Source organism: Rhincodon typus, chromosome 36 (assembly GCF_021869965.1).
Source record: "Rhincodon typus isolate 14 chromosome 36, sRhiTyp1.1, whole genome shotgun sequence".
NCBI classification, from domain to species: Eukaryota; Metazoa; Chordata; class Chondrichthyes; order Orectolobiformes; family Rhincodontidae; genus Rhincodon; species Rhincodon typus.
Window position 1 is genome coordinate 4,971,106 of NC_063367.1, and position 19,831 is coordinate 4,990,936.

The window sequence follows — 19,831 nt, forward strand, 5'->3', positions numbered from 1 at the left end:
ACTTTCAAGCACCTGGCCCATAGTCATGCAAGTTGCTGCTTGGTTATTGATCAGCTGTGTTATGGTCCTGTACTAGTTAAATACAAAGCAAAACAAATTTGCTTCCAATAAATTAATTGGATTGCACTGTAATGGAGGAATGTTCCAGCATATCAGTTTGATCTTGTTGGTGGAACAGAAATTTTCCTTTGTCAAGACAAATTTACCTCTGTCTAATAGGCCTAGGTAGCTTTTCTGCAGATCAGCAATTCAAAGCGTCATGCAAGGAGCATACAGGCAATAGCCCCTTATGCATGACAATATTAACCAGGGCAAGAAATGGGCCAACATTCCCAATGTAGGACTGCTATTGGATATACACTTGGCATTTTATGCAGCACAACTTATTTTTCAAGACACCAAGAACCCCCAGCATTCTCCAGAAAGAACCACTGGACAAAATTTCTTAATTTTGGTACAGTATTTAATCACCATTCAAACCTTATGAATATTTCAAAGCTAAATTTCACTTAACTAGTTGATACATAAATGCAGCTTGCATTGTAATATCCAACAAATTGAATCATATTGTCTTTCCAACTTGGTCTTTTTTCAGTTTAAACTCTCCCCAATAATTGTTTGAGCCCTAGTGTCTCCTTTGCCAGCAGACCTCATCGAAGTCCTGAAGATGACTACTGCTAATAAGCTGCATTTAACCCTTTGCTCATAACAGCACAATCTGATTTTTAACCCCTGTCTTTTTTCACTGTCGGCTGGTCTTTGGCATGTGAGCAGTGGCTGTCATCTGATCCACTTTGTCTTAAGTGTAGTATCCTTTTCTGACTGAATATAAATTGCATAAGGGTAACAGAACAGAGCAAGGGAATATGAAGAGCAACATTAAAGTTACAGCTTATGGGGTCTAAACAGTGGAGAAGAAGCTGTTCTTGAATCTGAATAAGTGTTGAAGCTTTTCTACTGCCTGATAGAGGTTAGAGATTATAATCAGGGTGGAAGGGGTCTCATGTTGCTGCCTTTTGGGTCCGCTAAGTATAGATGGAATCCATGATTGGAAAGTTAGCTTGTGTAATGGACTGGGCTGTGTTCACATCTATTATTTCTTCGGCCTGGGCAGAGCAGTTATCACGCGAAGCTCTAATGCATCTGGATAGAATGTTTTCTATGGTGTACCTATTAAAATTGATTGATTGTCTTTGTGGACATGCTGAATTTTTTTGTCCTTCAGCTCCTGAGGATGTAGAAGCACTGTGCTTTCTTGACTGTTGCATCAATATGGTTGGATAAGGACAGATTGTGACGAGCACCAAGGAACTTGATGCTGTTGACCATCTGCACCTTGGCTCCCTTGATATAGATAGGGCTGTGCCTTGCTTCCTGAAGTCAATGACCAGCTCTTGCTGATGTTGAGGGAGAGATTGTTGTCTTTGCACCATGCCACCAAACACTGTCTTTCCTGTATTCAGTCTATCACTTGTAGACCCAATCTCAAGCAAACAATAGTGGTGTTGTCAGTGAACTTGTAGTTGGAGTTAGGTCAAAATTTGGTCATAGTCATGTGTACAGGAAATATAATAAGGGATAGAGTATGCAGCCTTGTGGGGCACTGGTGTTTGAAGCAAGTCATGCAAGTGCTGTTGTGTATTCTTACTGTGGTCTATGGGTCAGGGAGTAGAGAAATAGAGCAGAGACCTAGGTCTTTGAGTTTGGAGATTACGGGGTTTAAATTGGTTGGAATTAGTCTTGACAACTGCTCTGCCTTCAATATGTAGGGACTTGATGCTGATATCCTTGTTATCCCTGGAACATCTGGCTGATCCTGGTAGGCCAGGAAGATGGCATCTATTTGTGGGCCTGTTGCAACAGTCGGTGAATTGCAAGAGATTAAGGCATATCAGGAGGCTAGAGTTGATGAGCCATGACTAACCTCTCAAAGTAGCACTTAATATTGAGGCCAGAGTCTAGGCTGCTAGTCATTTGAGGCAAGCTGCATGAGTTTTGCCCACTGGGGATGATGGCCTTGAAGCAGGTGGTGGACTTCACTTCATAGTAAGGAGAAGCTAAAGATGTCAGTAAATACTCAACTGGTACACAGGATGAGTGCACAACCAGCGACTCTAATCTGGGCTGGTCGCTTTCCATGGGTGTGTGCAAAAAGATGGACCTGTTGCCTGCAGTGGCGTCTGAGGGAACAGGTGCATCTGAGGCTGTCAGGACAAATGATACATTTTCTCTGATCTGTTTGAAAGGAGTGAAGAATGCATTGAGGCATCAGGGAGGGATGTATTTTTGTTTGCTATTCTATTCTGCTTTGCTTTGTGGCCTGTTTATGTTGGTCTTGCCACAAGCAGCAGGTGTCCATCTGGTTAATTTTGGTCTCTAGCTTTAGTCTAGTATTGCCTCTCAGCATTTTGAGTGGCCTTATGGAAGTTGTAACTTGGATTTCCTGTAAAGGTCAGGATTGTCGGACTTGGACCTCAGTAAGTAACAGATTCTGTTCATCCATGGCTTCCAGTTGGGGACTAGTTGGATTGACTTCTTTGCGCAGTCTTCTACATGCACACTTGCTAATGGAGTCTAACAGTAGTGGCATACTAGCTTAGGTTGGCTGCTGAGTTCTAGAATGTGGACTAGTCCACCAATTCTAAAGTAGTCCTAGAACTCTTCAGCTGCCTCAGACCAATACTGTATACTGTTTTCTGTACTAGGTCCTCATTTCAATCCCTCCTAAGCTGAGGGGGAGCACAGTGGTGTGGTGTGGCTTTTTGTTCTTCCCCTGCCCAAGTGCAACCAGTATAGGGAGTAGTAGGTATCTTTGTGTGGCAATGGTCAAGGATGTTCAGCCCTCTGGTGGGACAGAGTTGACAGCATTTTGGTAGTACACTCGGTTGGCTTGGTTGAAGTCGCTGGCTATAATGAATAAGGTGCCTGGATATTTCATCAAGTCTAGTCTGTAGTTGTGTACGCTTCAACTGTTCACTTAGTGCCTGTTCTTTTATGTAGATTGCTGTCAGGCTAGGAGGTGAACTTGTAATGACAGGTAGGGATGGCACTTCACTGTTAAATATTCTAGATCTGGGGAGCAGTAACTTGCCAGGACTGTGACTTCAGAGCACCAGGAGGTGTTGATTAGGAGGCAGACCCCACAGCCCCTTGCCTTGCCCAAAGATGCCATATAGTCCATGTGATGTATAAAGATTCCTTTTTAGGTTGTAACAGTCAGGTATAGCAGAAGTGAGCCATGTCTCAAACAGAGCATGCAGCAGTGTCTTTGTTCCCTCTGGAAAGGAAGTCTAGCTTTAAGTTCTAATGAAGCTTTAATTTGAGAGCTTGGCTTTTTATCATATGAATATCTGGTATTAGTCAAAAAGTTAGTGTTTTTAAAAAGCTGCAGTTTCTAGGTGTCTGTTCTGCTCATCCTCAGGAAATCCAGGTCACAAGGTCACTTTTTTGGAAAATTATTTCATAATCAAAACTGACCCTCTGTCAAACTACTACCCAGCACTTTGCTTAAAAAGCCAGCACAAATTACTGGTTGCTTCCACCACAAGGATTATTTCACAAGTTCATGTTGCATTTTGGATTTACTGCATCCCAACATAGAAAGTTGCTGACAACGATTCTATTCACATTATATAGTGAAATCTGTGATTAATGTAGTCAGAGGATATCCTTCTGCATTCTTGTACAGAAGGAGGCCAATTGTCTTTGGCACTAACCCAATCTCCTGTCTTTCCACATTGCTTTTATGCATTTTTGATTTGATTTTTTTAATGATTCAACACCCTCTTGAATGGCTCCATTGACCCTGCCTCCACACTGGTCAGTGCATTTCAACCTGGAACATTTTTTTGGACAGCTTTTGCTAAGCCTCCTTAGAGGGAAAACAGTCCCAGCTTCTCCAGCCTTTAATGAACTGAAGTGCCATCTGTAGAACAACTCTCAAACCTCAAACCTCAAACATCCTCTTCCCCAATGAGTTCACATCCTTCCTCTGACAGCCAAAACAGGACACTGATCTGGCTGAGATCTAGGAATCCACCTTCCCCCAAAAGAACACCTGATCTAGTCTGCACGGCCTTGATTAATGCAGCTCATAACATTGCACTTTATTAATAGTTCTCTGTACTTGATGTTTTTGTCGTAATGAGGTGTATGCATGTACAGTCAAGTCGCTCCCTGCTGACCTATACCACTCTAGAATAGTACACTGGTTTTGTTCTTTTGAACCAAAGTATATCACTACTTGCCCCTCCCTTTTTTCTCCACATTTGAACCTCATCTGTCAGGTTGGAGTGGCCACTCCAACCTTAAACTTTTACAATCCACTGCAGATGTTCACAATTTCCTAAATTGAAAAAGCAAGGGTCCCAATACTGATGCATGGGGAATTCCATAAACTACTTTCTCCAGCTTGAGAACCCGCTAACCATCACTTAGTACAAAATTTGGCTGTGGGGTAGGAAGCACTTTATTCCATATGTACTGAACATTTTGGCTTTTTTGAGATTTGATTTACTGAGTAAAAGCTCAAACTGCCCAGTGGTACTTTGGCAGAGCAGCTATTTGGCCTGTCTGTTCCTGCATCCCCTTACACTCCCATCACCTATAATGTGAATCTTAACTATTCTCCTTTTCACTTGCCCTTCTTTAAAATATGTATTTTTTTGTCTTGGAATTCTGAAGTCAAATTTAGCACTTAACAACATGCTTCAGTCAGGAATACTATTTTTGCACACCTAGCAATCCAGCTTTGATTTACAAAAATGAGCTATTAAGAATGACAGCTTGTTGAAGATGTATGATTCTTTCCAGAGTTTAATCCTTTCTTCCTCTTGTTTTAAATATCCCAGATCAAGACAGCTCAATGTCATTTCCTTTCTAATGATTTTTAAGTGTGCTGGCAGTATTCCACACTTTGTCAATCTTGAGGTTATTTGCCATGGCTCTTCAGTTAGAGGCTTGAGCCATTTTTACCAGGATTTCATAACCTTCGCTATTCACTCTCTAAAGTAGATTGTATCACATCTTAATTCTAAGATCTGAATTGTCTGTTAGTGCATTCCTCTGCAAATATACTCTTTTTTTTTTATGCAGGGTTTTGGTAAAAATCTATAGACTCTTCAGTTAAAAGTTTTGACTAGGCTGTGGCCAAGGGCTCAATTACCCAATGCTTTTGAAGTCGAAGATTTGTAGCTCAGATTACAGATGAGGTTGTAGACTTGCTCGCTGAGCTAGCATGTTTGATTGCAGACTTTTCGTTGCCTTGCTAGGTAACATAGTCAGTGTCTCCAGTGAAGTGCTGGTGACCTGTCCAACTTGTTACTTGTATGCCTCTGTTTGCTGGAGTGGTTGACATTGCTTCTGGTTCTGTTTTTTCAGCGGTTTGTATATCAGATGCAGTTTGCCGTTCTGGTTGGAATGCCAGGCCTCCAGGAATATCCAACTATACAAACCACTGAAAAACAGAACCAGAAGCAATGCAAACTGAGGCATGTAAGTAACAAGTGGGACAGGACACCAGTGCTTCACCGGAGGCGCACTGACAGTTACCTAGCAAGGCGACAAAACATCTGCAATCAAACACTCTAGCTCGGCAAGCAAGTCTACAGCCTTACCCAATGCTCTTCAGCATTACTTGAAACGAATAATCCAAGTGTGCACCATGGTATAGATTTTGGCCTAATGTTTTGCAATGACCAGGTCAGGAGGAGTGAACAGATTTGATTCTTTCTCCTGGGCTGATTTTTTTAAGAGCTTGAGCTTTTGAGGGTTACTGTTACCCATTCAGTGTGAACCTTGTGTTTTGATGTCAAGAAATTAGCCAGTCACTTAGATTGCTTGAATTCATAACTTTTTTAATAGTTTTCTTTTATATAGTTTTACTCAAAGATATAACTTGCAACACCAAGCAAAATTCAAAAAATGGCAAGGAATAGAATTTTGCCTTTCATAAGCAAAATTGCATCATTATATGATCACGTTCCCAGAATCCATAGCACCAAGTTCAAGATGCTCTGTTTGAGCTCTGGAGACAGTGGTGTTGAGTTGTTGTCCTCCTTAAACCAACTCGTTTGTTTCTAGTTTATTGTGAATAAGATTTTTCAGGGAGGGGGTTTATGACTGTTCCCCATTAAGTCCCTTTTGGGAACTCCTGTGGTTCTTGGCGAGAGCAACATGCCCTGCCTCTAATACAGTCAAGATACATGATTACTGTCATGTGACTGGCTTTCAACTTGCAAGTCATGGTCCCAAATAAGGTATTGCAGTAATCCTATGAGGTAGTTAGATTCTCTCCTGCCCTGGCCAAGGTTGATACTTGTACTTGTGTTCTTTTGAGGCAGATTAGCATTTTTTTTAACTTCACTAATCTTCATAATACTAGTCTGACACTGGTAAATACTTATCTAAAAGTGTTCTTCTAGTTAGAAGTTACAAAGGTCTAGGAATGATTAAAGAATCTGCATGGCACAGCTTAATCAAGCAGTATCAAAATTGAAGAACTGTTTAGGCAACTTTTTTAATATGCCATTCTCCACCCCCACAAGTCAACCTACAAAATACTTGAGTATGGCAGATGGAGGTAAGATGGGTCTCCTTGTTTGGGAGCCTGTAACAAAAGGGATGTCACTTGGACCTGAGATGAGAAATTATTTTACTCTGCTCTGGGCTTTGGAAAATATCTACTGCAGTTGGCTGTGGAAGCAGAGTATATTTCTGATGGGCATTGATACATTTGATTACCAGTGGCAGACATGATTTATGGGAATGAGGTAAATAAAAAGCTCAAAGTACTTGATCAGCCATCAGTAAGCTGGATGGCCTACTTGTGTTTCTCTTCCAATCCTCAATTCTTCCAACTACTTTTAACTCTTAATTTGTGCTGCCTTATTACTTTGTCCCAGTTACTATTAACTTGCTTGGAATGGAACTAACTCCTCTGAATTTAATGCAAAAACTAAGGTTCTCATCAAGTATCAATGTAAGGTTGTAGCTGCTGTGAAGGCAGTCTTGGGCCTGACTTGTGAAAAGGTTAGATTTACTTGCCTATTCTAGACTGATCCTGCATGAACTCTTTAAGATTGTTTTACATGCTTACATCAGCAAGTACACTTTTTTCTTTTTAGAATGTTGTTGCTAGCACTTAGCTTTGTGATGAGCTATGGAGGATAAGGATAATCTTTAAGATCAATGGATCCTGCTGCTGAGTTTAACTAAAATCCAGCTGACAGGAATAGGTAACTCCTCCCATTCAGGCTACAGAACAGAGTTGGTTGATTTTTATTTCAACCATGGAATTGTTTGCAGGAGCCCCAGTTAATGACTTTTTTAAACCTCCAGAATCCTTCACTTTTTGTCTCTACCTTTATTCTTTTTGACTGTGGACAATTGCCAAAATGAGATTTTGGTGTTACTAGTAAGTCTGTCTTTTGGCTCTAATGTAATTCCTTTCTAAAATGTTTTCTATCAAGTAGGCAATGGGAACTAAGTTCCATGTTCCTCTATTGCACAGCTCAGCACAAGATGGGGCAAGTGGAGTTTTTGGACAAGTTTTTTTTTCAAAAGACTAGGTACAAGCATAATGCATTGGAACAAGCCAGTGAGGCATCGCTAATTGAATAGAATTATTGTGGTGATGCCTGTAATTGGTCAAAGGACCATGCGTAAACAATACTAAAACTAGTGTTTTTGGCAGTGCAGGAATGGATCCCGGTTGCTGAAACTGAGCTCTTTTGGGTGTGAAGCTTTTGATGTGGAGAACTCATGATTTTTGTAGGTTCAGCCTAACCATGGCAGGGGAGCAAGTGTTTTTGTAACTCTTTGCTTTATTTTTTTTAAAAAAAAAATGTCAGCCCATGACCACCAGGCCTTAGGGAGCAGTTATTGAAGGAACCTTGGTGAATGCGTGTGTTGCATACTTTTTGATATACATTGCTACTGAATGTGTCTGTGTCTCTGGTAGAGTTTTTTTTGTGTGGATGTGGTGCTTGTCATGCAGACCACATTTGTCCTGGATGGTGTCAAGCTTTGTTGGAGCTGCACCCATCCAGGCAAATGGAGTATTCTATCACTCCTGACTTGGACTTTGTAGATTGTGTGGCTGGACTTTGGGGAGTTGGAGGTGAATTGCTCACTGTAGTATTTTCTAACCTCTGACCTGCTCTTGTAGCCACCATATTAATATGGCAAAGTTAGTTTCTGGTCCTATTACATCCCCAGGATGTAAGGGGAGCTTCACTGGTTGTAATACCTCTCTCTTTTTTTGGATGTAATATGATTAGATTCTTTTAGAGATGCACACTTGCCTTTCATTTGAGTGGCCCAAATGTTATTTGGGGCTTTCATCCTAAGTCTGGATACTGTCCAGATCTTGCTACATTTGGACAAGACTGCTTTAGAATCTGAATTGCAGATGGTGCTGACCATGCAGTAATGAGCAAATACCCTCATTCCTGACGTTGTGATTATAGGGGTGGTAACTGACACAGCAAAGAATTGTTGGGCTCAAGGCACTCTAAAGAACTCTAAAGATGACCTTGAACTGAGATTAACTGGCCAACAACAATCATGTCAGGTATGGCTCCAACTAGTGGATAGTTTCCTCCCTGATTCCCATGACTCCAGTTTTTTTGCTGGGACTTCTTGAAGCCACACAATCAAATGTAGCCTTGATCGCTTGCCTCCCCTCTCGAGTTCAGTCTTTGTCCATGTTTTGAGCTAAGGCTGTAATGAAGTCAAGAGCTGAGTGGCCCTGGTGGAGCCCGAACAGGGTATCTGAGCAGGTGCAACTTGGTTGTAAAGTGTTCCTGTACCTGAGTAAATTTCCACATTGCAACAATTGCATCTTCCTGAGAACTCTACTGGAACAGCTTGGCTAGGGGTGTGGCACCATTCTTCAGTACTAAGCACTATGGCCAAAATGTCAGGACCCACAGTCTTTGAATTAGAGATGGCTAGAGGCATTAGATATGGTGAAGTCAATTAAATTTGGTTGAAGACTAGCATCTGTGGTGCTGGGGCCACTGCAAGAAGCCAAGTTGGGTAACTCACTTGGCAATTTTGGTTGAAGGCTGCTGCAAATGCTCAGCCTTCTGCACTGCTTTGCTGGGCTTCCCTTTTGTTTTCTTTTGAGGCTGAGGTTACTTGCAGACATTTGACTCCCATTATTTTAATTGTCCACTGCTATTTCATAATTGTAGCAGGATTACTGATCTCCAATCTGACCTGTTGATTTGTGGATCACTTAGTCATGTCAGTTGCATGCTGCTTTTTTGCACACAGGTAGCTTTGTGGTATAGCTCAAAGATTTAAGGGTTCATTTATGAAAGAACAACAGGCTATCTAGCCCCTCATCTGTTTTGCTGTTCAGTGAGATCATGGCTGATCTATGGTCTAGCTCTATATATACCTGCCTTTGGCACATCCCTAATACTTTTTTTGTTAAGCAAAAAAAGATGTCTGGTTGTAAAATTTAACTGATCAAGCATCTGCTTTTTGTAGAGGAGTTCCAAATACTTATCTACCTTGTGTGGAAGTGCTTCATAACATCTTTCCTAAATCTGGCCCCAATTTTTAGACTCCATCCCCTAGTTCTAGAATCTCCAACTAGTGGAAATAGTTATCTTTATCTACCAGTCTTGTTCTTGAAGACTTCAATCAGATCACCCCTTAATCTTAAATTCAGAAAATCAATCATTTGGAGTCTCTCTTCAAACCCTGAAGTCCAGGTATAATTTTGTAAACCTACATTGTACTTCCTCCAAGGCCAATTATATCTTGTGTGGTACCCTGTTCTGTTCACCAGTACTCCAAGTGGTATATATCATGGCTTATGATCTTATACTCAATCTTCTAGATTAGAAAAGCCAACATTTCACTAGTTTTGATTTTTCTGCATCTGTTTGTGGTGTCTTTAAAGAGCTATGCACCTGACTCCCCCAAGTCTATCTAGACATCCTCTGTATTTAAACTCGTACTGTGTAGAAAGTACCCTGATCCACCCTGTTTTGTTCTGAGGATATGTTGAAATCCCCATGCCACAATTTTGCTCATTGTTAGTCACACCAATATCCCTTGTAATTTTTATCTTACCATTGGCACTTTCTAAAATGCCTCCTAATTGTCATCAAATTTGGATATGACTTTATGGCATTATCCAAGTTAATAAATGAAGTATGCCTCTTGCTGTTTGCTCCTGCACTTTACTTGAAACAGGGTTGATTTGCCAGCTGACCTGGCAATAACCAAAGTGGGGATATGCTGAACCATGATTACTGATTGAATACAAATCTGCCAATAATCCACTGCCTCATGGATGCCCAGTTGAGTTACTAGCTTTATTTGAAGTTTTTGTCCCAATTTTAAGATATTAATGCTACAACATGGGATAGTACCTTCACTTGTGAAATTGTTTATCTCCAAGAACTGTTTTTAGTGACAACTTTGTCATGGGCAGACATGACATCAATCAATCTAGCTGCTGAAAACAATTCTTTATCTGGTCCCTGACCACTTGCCATAGACCCAATATACCTGCTATGACACCACAAGGATATTCAGTGTTCCATGACCAATTTCTCCACAACATGGATGCATGCTGAATGATCAGCTTGGCTGCATTTGATCAGTTTCCTTGCCTTTTTTGACCTGATGCTGAGATTTCATGGGTTCCAAATTCAACGAAGACTCCAAGGCACTTTGTTCTACTGTGCCATTATGTATATAGTGGGTCTGTCCTGCCAATGGGACAAGACATGACAATGATGTCTAGGGCATAGTCATCCTCAGACTTGTACTCTTTATAGATACTTGGGTGGTTACGTAGCTAGTCTATGGAACAGCTGTCCTAAGTTTAGCCAAAACCCCCATTGGTGCGGAGGACTCAAGTTCAACAGGGTTACACTTGTCATGGTTGTTTCTCATGCATCATGGTACAGTTTGTTCTTTTTCTTGACACTTTGTATCAAATGACTATACTACAAATTTGAGTGCTTGCTAGGCTAATTCAGGAGATAGCTAAAAGGCAACCACATTGAGATCTAGAATTGCATGTAGTCCAGACCAGATGAAGAATAGCATATTTAGTTCCTTTAAAAGCCATTAGTGAACGAAGTTAACCTGTTAGAACTCCATTTTAGTTGTTGTCTTAAGATTTTATGCATTGAAGTAATGCAGTTTGGAATTGACTTCATCTAGAGAAATTTGGATGTCTTCAAGAAGGTTGAGGACCTTGAAGTTCAGGATGATTGTGAATTAGATTGTTAAATCTGAACTGAATTGTTCAAGTGGGACAAGGTTTTAAAAATTCACTTGGAAGCTAAATAGTGTGAGTAGTCTCTAATAGAGAAGAAAACAGGAATCCGACAAAAAACAATTGGGTGTAGCTATGGAGAAGGTTGAAGTTGTACTTTTTTCAGTACAATTAATGATATCACCTGTCTTGCCTTGCAGATATAGCTCTCAACTTCAAAGATCCATGACCTCCATCTCAATCCTAAATGGCTGGTCAGTGTTAAGACTGCACTTCCCATTTTACCTTCATTTTGGTTCTAGATGTAAACCAGAGGTGTACATGCTAGAACATGTACAAGGGTGCTCCAGGTTCCTCTAACATAATCCCTCTCACCACTTAAATCCTCTTTTAAACTCCCAAAGTAGATGACTTGTATGGGGAAATGTTACATTTCTTCTGCAATTTTCTTGTCCTCTTATTTTATTCACCAAAATTCCTTTCCTTTTCAAACTCTACTCCTTGGGGTTTACTTTTTCCACTTAACTTTGTATCATGAACCTATTTCACACAGTGAATTTTAAATTTGCTAAGCTATAATTTTTATTCACTCATGGAACTGGGCATTGCTGGCCAGCCAGCATTTATTGTCTGTCCATAGTTGCTGTTGCAGTTGGTGAGCTGCTGCCTTGAACAACCCGCAGTCCACAATGCCCTTGGAAGGATGCCCAGGATTTTGACCTGGTGATATTGAAGGAATGGCAATATATTTCTAAGTCGGTATGGTGAGATGGATCACCTTGTCTTGCCACTTGGAAGTGGGTTGTAGGTTTAGAAGATGCTGCTACAATCTTTTTGAATTTGTCCCGTGCATCTTAGTGATAGCAAGTGTGTACTGACCATCAGTGGTGGAGGGAGTGGATGTGATTCCTTCAAGTCTGCTGCTAAGTCCTGAATTTTGTCAGGCTGCTTTTGTGGTGTTTGTAGCTGCAGCCACAGCCACCCAGGCAAATGGAATATTTCATCACGTGGCTGAATTGTTCCTTTTTGTGGATGTACAGGCTGAGGGGTATTTGTAGCCTTTGACTTGTTCTTACAGCCACTGTTTATATGGTAAGTCCATGGACAATGGTAACCCCTAAGATGATGGATTCAGTTGAACATCAAGGGGCAGTGGTTAGATTGGAGAATGGTCATTGCCAGGCAATGAGATGTGTGAATGTTACTTGCGACTTGTCAGCTCAAGCCTGGATATTGAACAGTTCCTGTTGCATTTCAACATGGACTGCTTCAATAAGTGCACCAGTACAAAACATTGTGCATTCTTTGAACATCTCCACTTCTGATCTTGTGATATACCTTGTGGTAACTGAAGCAGCTGAAGATGGTTGGCCCTAGTACAGTACCCTAAGGAACTGTCAGCTGTCCTGGAGCTGAGATTTTTTCCTATTCATTTGTGGGCTGGGAGTGTTGCTGGCTGGCAGGCACTTCTTACCCATCTCTAGTTGCCCTTTGAAGGTGGTCATGAGCTCCCTTCTTGAACTGCTGCAGTCTGCCTGCTGTGGGTTGACCCACAATGCTATTAGGGAGGGAATTCCAGGATTTTGACCCAGTGACAGTGAAGAATGGCAACACACTTCCAAGTCAGGATGGTGAGTGGCTTGGAGGGGAACTTGGAGGTGCTGGTGTTCCCATGTATCTGCTGCCCTTCCCCTTCTAGGTGGAAGTGGTCGTGGGTTTGGAAGGTGCTGTCTGAGGTTTTCAATTTCTGCAGAGCATCTTGCAGATAGTACACACTGCTGCTACTGAGCATCTGTGGTGGAGGGAGTGAATGCTTGTGGATGTAGTGCCAATCAAGCAGGCTGCTTTGTCCTGGATGGTGTCAAGCTTCTTGTGTTGTTGGGGCTGCACTCATTCAGGCAAGTGGGGAGTATTCCTGACTTACGCCTTGTATAAGATGGACAGGCTTTGAGGAGTCAGGAGGTGAGTTACTGGCTGCAGTATTCCTAGCTTCTGGCCTGCTCTTGTAGCCACTCTAATGTGGTGAGTCCAACTGAGTTTCTGGTTAATGGTAACCCCAGGATGTTAGTGGGAGATTCAATGATGGTGGCACCATTGAATGTTAAGGGATGGTGGTTAGACTGGTGTTTGTGTGGTGCAACTTCCATTTGCCACTTGTCAGCCCAAGCCTGGATATAGTCCATGTTCAAATGCAACAAGATCTGGACAGCTTCAGTATCTGAGGAGTCACAAATGGTGCTGAACGTTGTGCAGTCATCAGCAAACATTCCCACTTCTGACCTCATGATGGAGGGCAAGTCATTGAAGCATCTGAAGATGGTTGGGCCTAGGACACTACCCTGAGGAGCTCCTGCAGAGATGTCCCTGGAGCTGAGATGATTTGACTGCCAACAACCACGGCCACCTTCCTACATGTTAAGTATGACTCAAAGCTGTAGAGAGTTTGCCCCCTATATCCATTGATTCCAGTTTTTTGCTAGGGCTCCTTGATGCCACACTCAGTCAAATGTGGCCTTAATGTCAAGGGCTGTCACTCTCTCCTCCCCTCTGGAATTCAGCTCTTTTGACCATGTTTGAACCAAGGCTGTCATGAAGTCAGGAGCTGAGTGGCCCTGATGGAACCTCAACTGGGCATCACTGAGCAGGTGCTGCTTGTTAGCACTGTTGACCCCTCCATCACTTTTTTTGCTGATGATCAAGAGTAGACAAGTGGTAATTGACTGACTGGGTTGTATTTGTCCTGCTTTTTGAGTACAGGACATACTTTGGGCAATTTACCATATTGTCAGGTAGATACTAGTGCTGTAAATGTACTGGAACAGCCTGCCTAGGGGAGTGACAAGTTCTGGAGCACAAGTCTGCAGTAGTGTTGCTGAAATGTTGTCAGGGCCTGCAGCCTTTGGGGTATCCAGTGCCTCCAACTGTTTCTTGATATCACGAGTGAATCAAATTGGCTGAAGACTGGCATCTGTAATGCTGGGAACCACTAGAAGAAGTGGAGATGGATAATCCACTCGGCACTTCTGGCTGAAGACTGCTGTGAATGCTTCAGTCTTATCTTTTGCACTGATGTGCTGGGCTCTCTAGCATTGTGGTTGGGGATATTTGTGGGATACCTCCTCCAGTCAGTTGTTTGTGTCCACCACCATTCATGACTGGATGTGGTAGAACTTAGATCTGATCTGTTGGTTGTGGGATCGCTTAGCTCTGTCTATCTTTTGCTGCTTTTGGTGGATTCACTTTTTGGTTGATTCCCTAGCCTTGATGGTAATGGTTGAGTGGGGGAATATGCTGGGCCACAAAGTTAGATAGTGCTAGAGTACACTTCTGCTGTTGATGGCCCACAGCACCTCCATAGATCTAGCAACTCAAGACTGGGCATCTGTGAAGTCTTTCCCATTTAACATGGTGGTAGTGTCACACAACACGATGGGAGGTTGTTCTCAATGTGAAGGGGGGACTTCGTCTACACAAGGATGTGCGATGGTCACCCTCAATGATACTACTGTCCATGGACAGATGCAGCTGCACATGGCAGATTAGCAAGGATGAGGTCAAGTATGTTTTTCCCTCCTGGTTCCCTCACCACCAGCCACACCCAGTCTAGCAGCTTTTTTTTTGGGACCCAACCAGCTCAATCAGTAGTACTGCTGCTGAGCCACTCTGGACAATGAAATCCCCTACCCAGAGGCCATTTTGTGCCCTTGCCATCCTCTGCTTGCTCTAAGTGTTGCTCAACATTGAGTACTGATTCATCAGATAAGGGAGACTTCCTTGCCCATGTTTAACCTGAAGCCATGAGGCATCAGGGGGTCCAGAGTCGATGTTGAGGACTCCTAGAGCAGCACCCTCCTGACTGTATACCACTGCTGTCACCTCCTGTTGGGTCTGTCTTGGTGGTGGCACATGACCTATCCAAAGATAGTGATGGTGTCTAGGACATTGCTTGTAAGGTATGATTGAGTATGACTGTCAGGCTGTTGCTTAACTAGTCTGAGTCAGCTTTCCCAATTTTGTCACTAACTCCCAGATGCTAGTGAGGAGGACTTTGCAGGGTTGACAAGGCTGTTTCTGCTGTTTTTCTTTTCTGGTGCCTCAGTCAATGCCAGGTGATCTGTCTGTCTGGTTTTATTTCCTTGTGACTTTGTAGCGATTGGTACAGCTGCAGCTTGCTCGGCCACTTCAGTAGGCAGTTGAGTCAAGCACATTGCTGTGGGTCTGGAGTCACATGGTGGCAGAATTCCTCCTCAGAAGGACATTAGATGGGTTTTTCTGACAATTGGCAATGATTTCATGTGATCAGTAGATTCTTAATTCCAGGTATCTTGAATTTAAATTCCACCATCTGTGGTGAGATTTGAACCTGGGTCCCCAGAAATGGCCTGTTTCTGGATTAATAATTATTTAGAGATGATACCACTAGGCCATTGCCTACTCCATAATGATGGCTGGCCTCCAACTACAGCTGTTTTCCTCTGTACTAGGTGTGACTCCACCCAGCAGAGTTTGCCTCCTGATTCCCATTGAATCCACTTTCTAGGGCTCCTTCATGCCCCACTTGTTCAAATGTACCCTTCATGCTAAGGATGGCATGGTGGCTCTGTGGTTAGCACAGTTGCCTCACAGCACCAGGACCTGGGTTTGATTCCACCCTAAGTTGACTGTGGGGAGTTTCCTCCCACAGTCCAAAGATGTGCAGGTTAAGTGGATTGGCCATGCTAAATTGCCCAGTGTGTTAGGGATGTGTAGATTAGGTGTGTTAGCCATGGGAAAATGCAGGGTCACAAGGTAGGGGGATGGGTCTGAGTGACATGCTCTGAAGGGTCAGTGTGGACTTGTTGGGCCAAATGGCCTGTTTCCATACTGCAGGGATTCTATGATTCTACATGACTCCTTCTTTCCATCTCTGGAATTGCTTTTGTCCATGCTTGAACCAGAGCTGTAATGAAGTCAGGAGCTGAGTGGCTGCTGCTTGAAAGAACGTCTCATCAGTGCTATTACTGATTGAGTAAACTCTGGCTGTAATTCACCAAATTGGATTTGTCCTACCTTTGTGACACACCTGGGCAGTTTTCCACTTTGGGTAGATTCTGGTATTGTAATCATGTACATGGAACAGCTTGGCTAGGGGTGTGGGAAGTTTTGGAGTACAAGTCTTCAAAGCTTAGATCTGGTCAGCAGTTTATGGGATTGCTTAGCTCTAGCACTTGTGCTGTTTTCAGGGCTCAGCCTTTTGTATGTCCAGGGCCTTGACCATTTCTTGGTGTCAGGTGGAGTGCATCAAATTCTCTAAGGCTGTCAGCTTCATAGATCCCAATCACTGGAGGAGATGGATCATCTATCTGGCATTTCTCACTAAAAATTGATTTTAGCCTTGCGTTGACAGATGTATTTGGCTCTTTACCATGAGGGTGAGGATATTTGTGGTGCCTCTGAGTTGTTTTATTGTCTGCCACCATTTATGACTGGCAGGACTGTAGAGCTTCGATCTGATCTGTTGGTTGTTGAATCAGTTAACACTGTCCATCATTGCTACTTGTGCTGTTTTGGTATGCAAGTAGTCCTGTTTTGGTAGTGTCACCAGGTTGATGCTTCACTTTAGGGTATGCCTGGAGCTGCTCCTGGCATGCTGTCCTGTGCTCTTTGGTAAACCAGGGTTGATCCCCTAGCTTGATGGTAATGGTTGAGTTGGAACATGCTAGGTCATCAAGTTGCAGATTGGAGTAAGATTGTGTGCTGTTCATGGTCCACAGCAGCTCATGGATGCCCAAAGTCTCATTTTTAACATGGTGATAGTGCCACAACATGGGGAGGGTATTTTCAGTGGAGTGAAAACTTGTCATGTGTACTTTTTAGACAAAAAGTGAACTTAAGTTCTCCCCCAACCACCACTGGTACTATGTATGACTTCTGTCACTGATGTAAGAAAGTAACACTAACAACAGTTCCTCATTCAGTTAATGGCTCCTGAGCTTGAGGAAAGCTGATGATAATTTGAAAATGCTGCTGGAACACCAGGAAACTGAAGATGACCTACACACTGGGAGACTGCCACAATGTGCCAAGATGGCAACCACCTCTTCAGGTGCCTGGGTACAGCTGTGGACCTGGATGTCAGCCCAGCACCTGCTCACCAGGAGACCCCAGGCTGGGGTAGAGCCATGGCTGTCTCTTCCTGATGTTGCTACAGCTGGAGGCCTCCATCACCCGCTGCCCTCCAGACCCAAAAGAAGATAAAAATCAAAGAGCTTAGCTGTCTATTCTGCCACCATCTTTGTGATGGCAGAACTTTGACTACAAGGACTGTGGTGGGCACTTAGTGATACTGTCTTGGACACGTGTATCTGCAGCTGGCATATTGGTAAGGATGAGGTCAAGTATATTTTGCCACTTGGCTTCCACTACCTGCTACTGACTCAGTCTAGCAGCGATGCTTATTAGGACCAGACCAGCTGGATCAGTAATGCTGCTGCTAAACCACTCTTGGTGGACATTGAAATCTCGGCAGTAGTCAACATTGACTCTGAACCCCATGAAGTCTCATGGTTTCAGGTAAAATTGGGCAAGGAGATCTCCTGATTACTGTTCCAGCCTCCCTCATCAGCTGAGTCAGTACTTCATGTTCAGCATGAAGCACTGAGGGTGGCAAGGGTACAAGACATGCTACCACCTCTGGGTCTGTTTATAGACCAGATCAGAACCCCTCTATTTTAAGGTAGCCCAGACCCAACTTCACTTAAAGTTGAATGAAAAGTACCTGTTCCAGCTGCACTGCATCTGGTCAAACTACTTGACATTAAGCAAAATACAATTTATTTAAACATGGTTATTAAAAATACATAAAGAATTTAGAATAATGTGACTTTTCTGTTCTCCAGTAGATAGTAACTATTACTAATGAACTGTTGTAGTATAGTTATTACATATAGCACTTTGGGGTGAATGGGATTAAAGGTTACGGGGAGAAAGCAGGATTAGGCTATTGAGTTGCCCGATTTGGCCATGATCATGAATGGCAGAGCAGACTTGAAGGGCCAAATGGCACCTGCTCATATCTTTGTTTCTGTCCCATAAATGTACCCCTTGGCAAAAAGAAAATTCGGACAGATTCTCTCTCCTCCAATTCAGGAGGGGAAAAACATCAAGAGAAAGTGGAGTAGCAGCTAGGAGATGTTCACTGAAGCTAAGAAACCAAAGCCCAGAGATCCTCATCTGAGCTGGCCACACCCATTCAGGCTGTTAAACAAAACACCAAGGCCTCCCAAACTCTGTACTCAAGTGCTCTTACCTAGCCAGCTCAACGCATTGCTCTTAAAGAAACCATGACAAAAAAACCTCTTAAAGCTACAGTATAGTCACACCTGCCAATGGCACAATCCCCCCCCAGGGATGGGAATGGTGTCTAGAACACTATCTGTAAGGTATGATTCCATGGTTGACAGGCTGTTTGCTTCACTGGTTTGTCTGCCAATTTTGGCACTAGCCCCCAGCTGTTAATAAGGAGGACTCGCAGCCTCAACAGGGATGCTTTTTGCTGTTATCATTTCCAGCACCTAGGTTAATACCAAATGAGGGCTGTCTAGTTTTATTTCCAGACTAACAATTGATACAACCATTGTAACAGCTTGCTAGGCCATTTCATAGGGCAGTTAAGTCAGCCATGTTGCTGTGGCTGAGTCGCAAGTAGCCAGACCAAGTGGGAATGCTAGATCTGTTTTTGTGACAGCTGAAAATAGTTCCATGGTCACTAGTTGAATCTTGATTCCCATTTTTTTAATTCCATATCCACCATCCGTCATGCTGGGATTCAAACGTGGGTCCACAGAGCATTAGCGTGAGTTTCTAGATTAAGTCTGATAACATCACCAAAGCCAATGCCTGTCCATGTTTGTTCATTCCCAAATCCCAATACAGCATCCACTGGTTTTCCCTCCAACTATTGCTGTAATAGGCTGAAGAAGTTTTGGAATTTAGATAGTGGCAGACCACTTTGGTTTTGAAGATTGATTGGTTTTTTTTTTTTTTTTTTTAAAAAGGTGATGGTCAATCTTGAAGAGGTAATGGAGTACAGTTAGATTGAAGATAAGTTGTTAGTATGGATGTGGTCTTAAGTTGCTCAAACAGAACACTTGTAAACAAAGTCACAGTGAACTTGGAAGGTCAGCTGGAGGCCAAGCTGACCTGCAGGTGTCTCGGGGGTTGGGGGAGACTTATGAAATTAGTCGGGAAAGAAATCTCTGCTCGTGAGCTTTTTGGCAAGTTTGAGGTTTCTGAATTTTTGAGTTAAAATCAATACATCTGTACTGACTTGCCCCCACTTGCAGTTTTAGGCTTGCTCGCTAACCCTTTGGGTGCTCAGCTGACTAGATCAGCAGTCGGGTTTCCATCACTGGATCCCATAGGATCAAATTATGCTGACCAAATTGCATCATCCTTGCCAAAGCGTATGGACAGCCGTTCAATGTTGGACTCTCGATCAAGCAGCCCATCTGACTCTGATACAAGTGGCATCAGCTCTGGCTCTGATCCCCTTTCAGAATTAATGGTAAGCTATTTCTTCAAATTCAGTATCTGGCAGCTATA

At 42.8% G+C, this 19,831-nt stretch overlaps 1 protein-coding gene across 7 annotated transcripts in view; it reads left to right on the top strand.

Moving 5' to 3' along the window:
* Window positions 1-19,831, top strand: part of LOC109919419 (cytoplasmic polyadenylation element-binding protein 1) — a 91,135-nt gene that overhangs the window by 56,008 nt on the left and 15,296 nt on the right. For all 7 annotated transcript variants that reach the window (XM_048617163.1, XM_020519419.2, XM_048617162.1 and 4 more), the window contains one exon: window positions 19,573-19,793. In XM_048617163.1, the coding sequence (XP_048473120.1) occupies window positions 19,573-19,793 (221 nt within the window). The remainder of the gene's footprint in view (window positions 1-19,572; window positions 19,794-19,831) is intronic.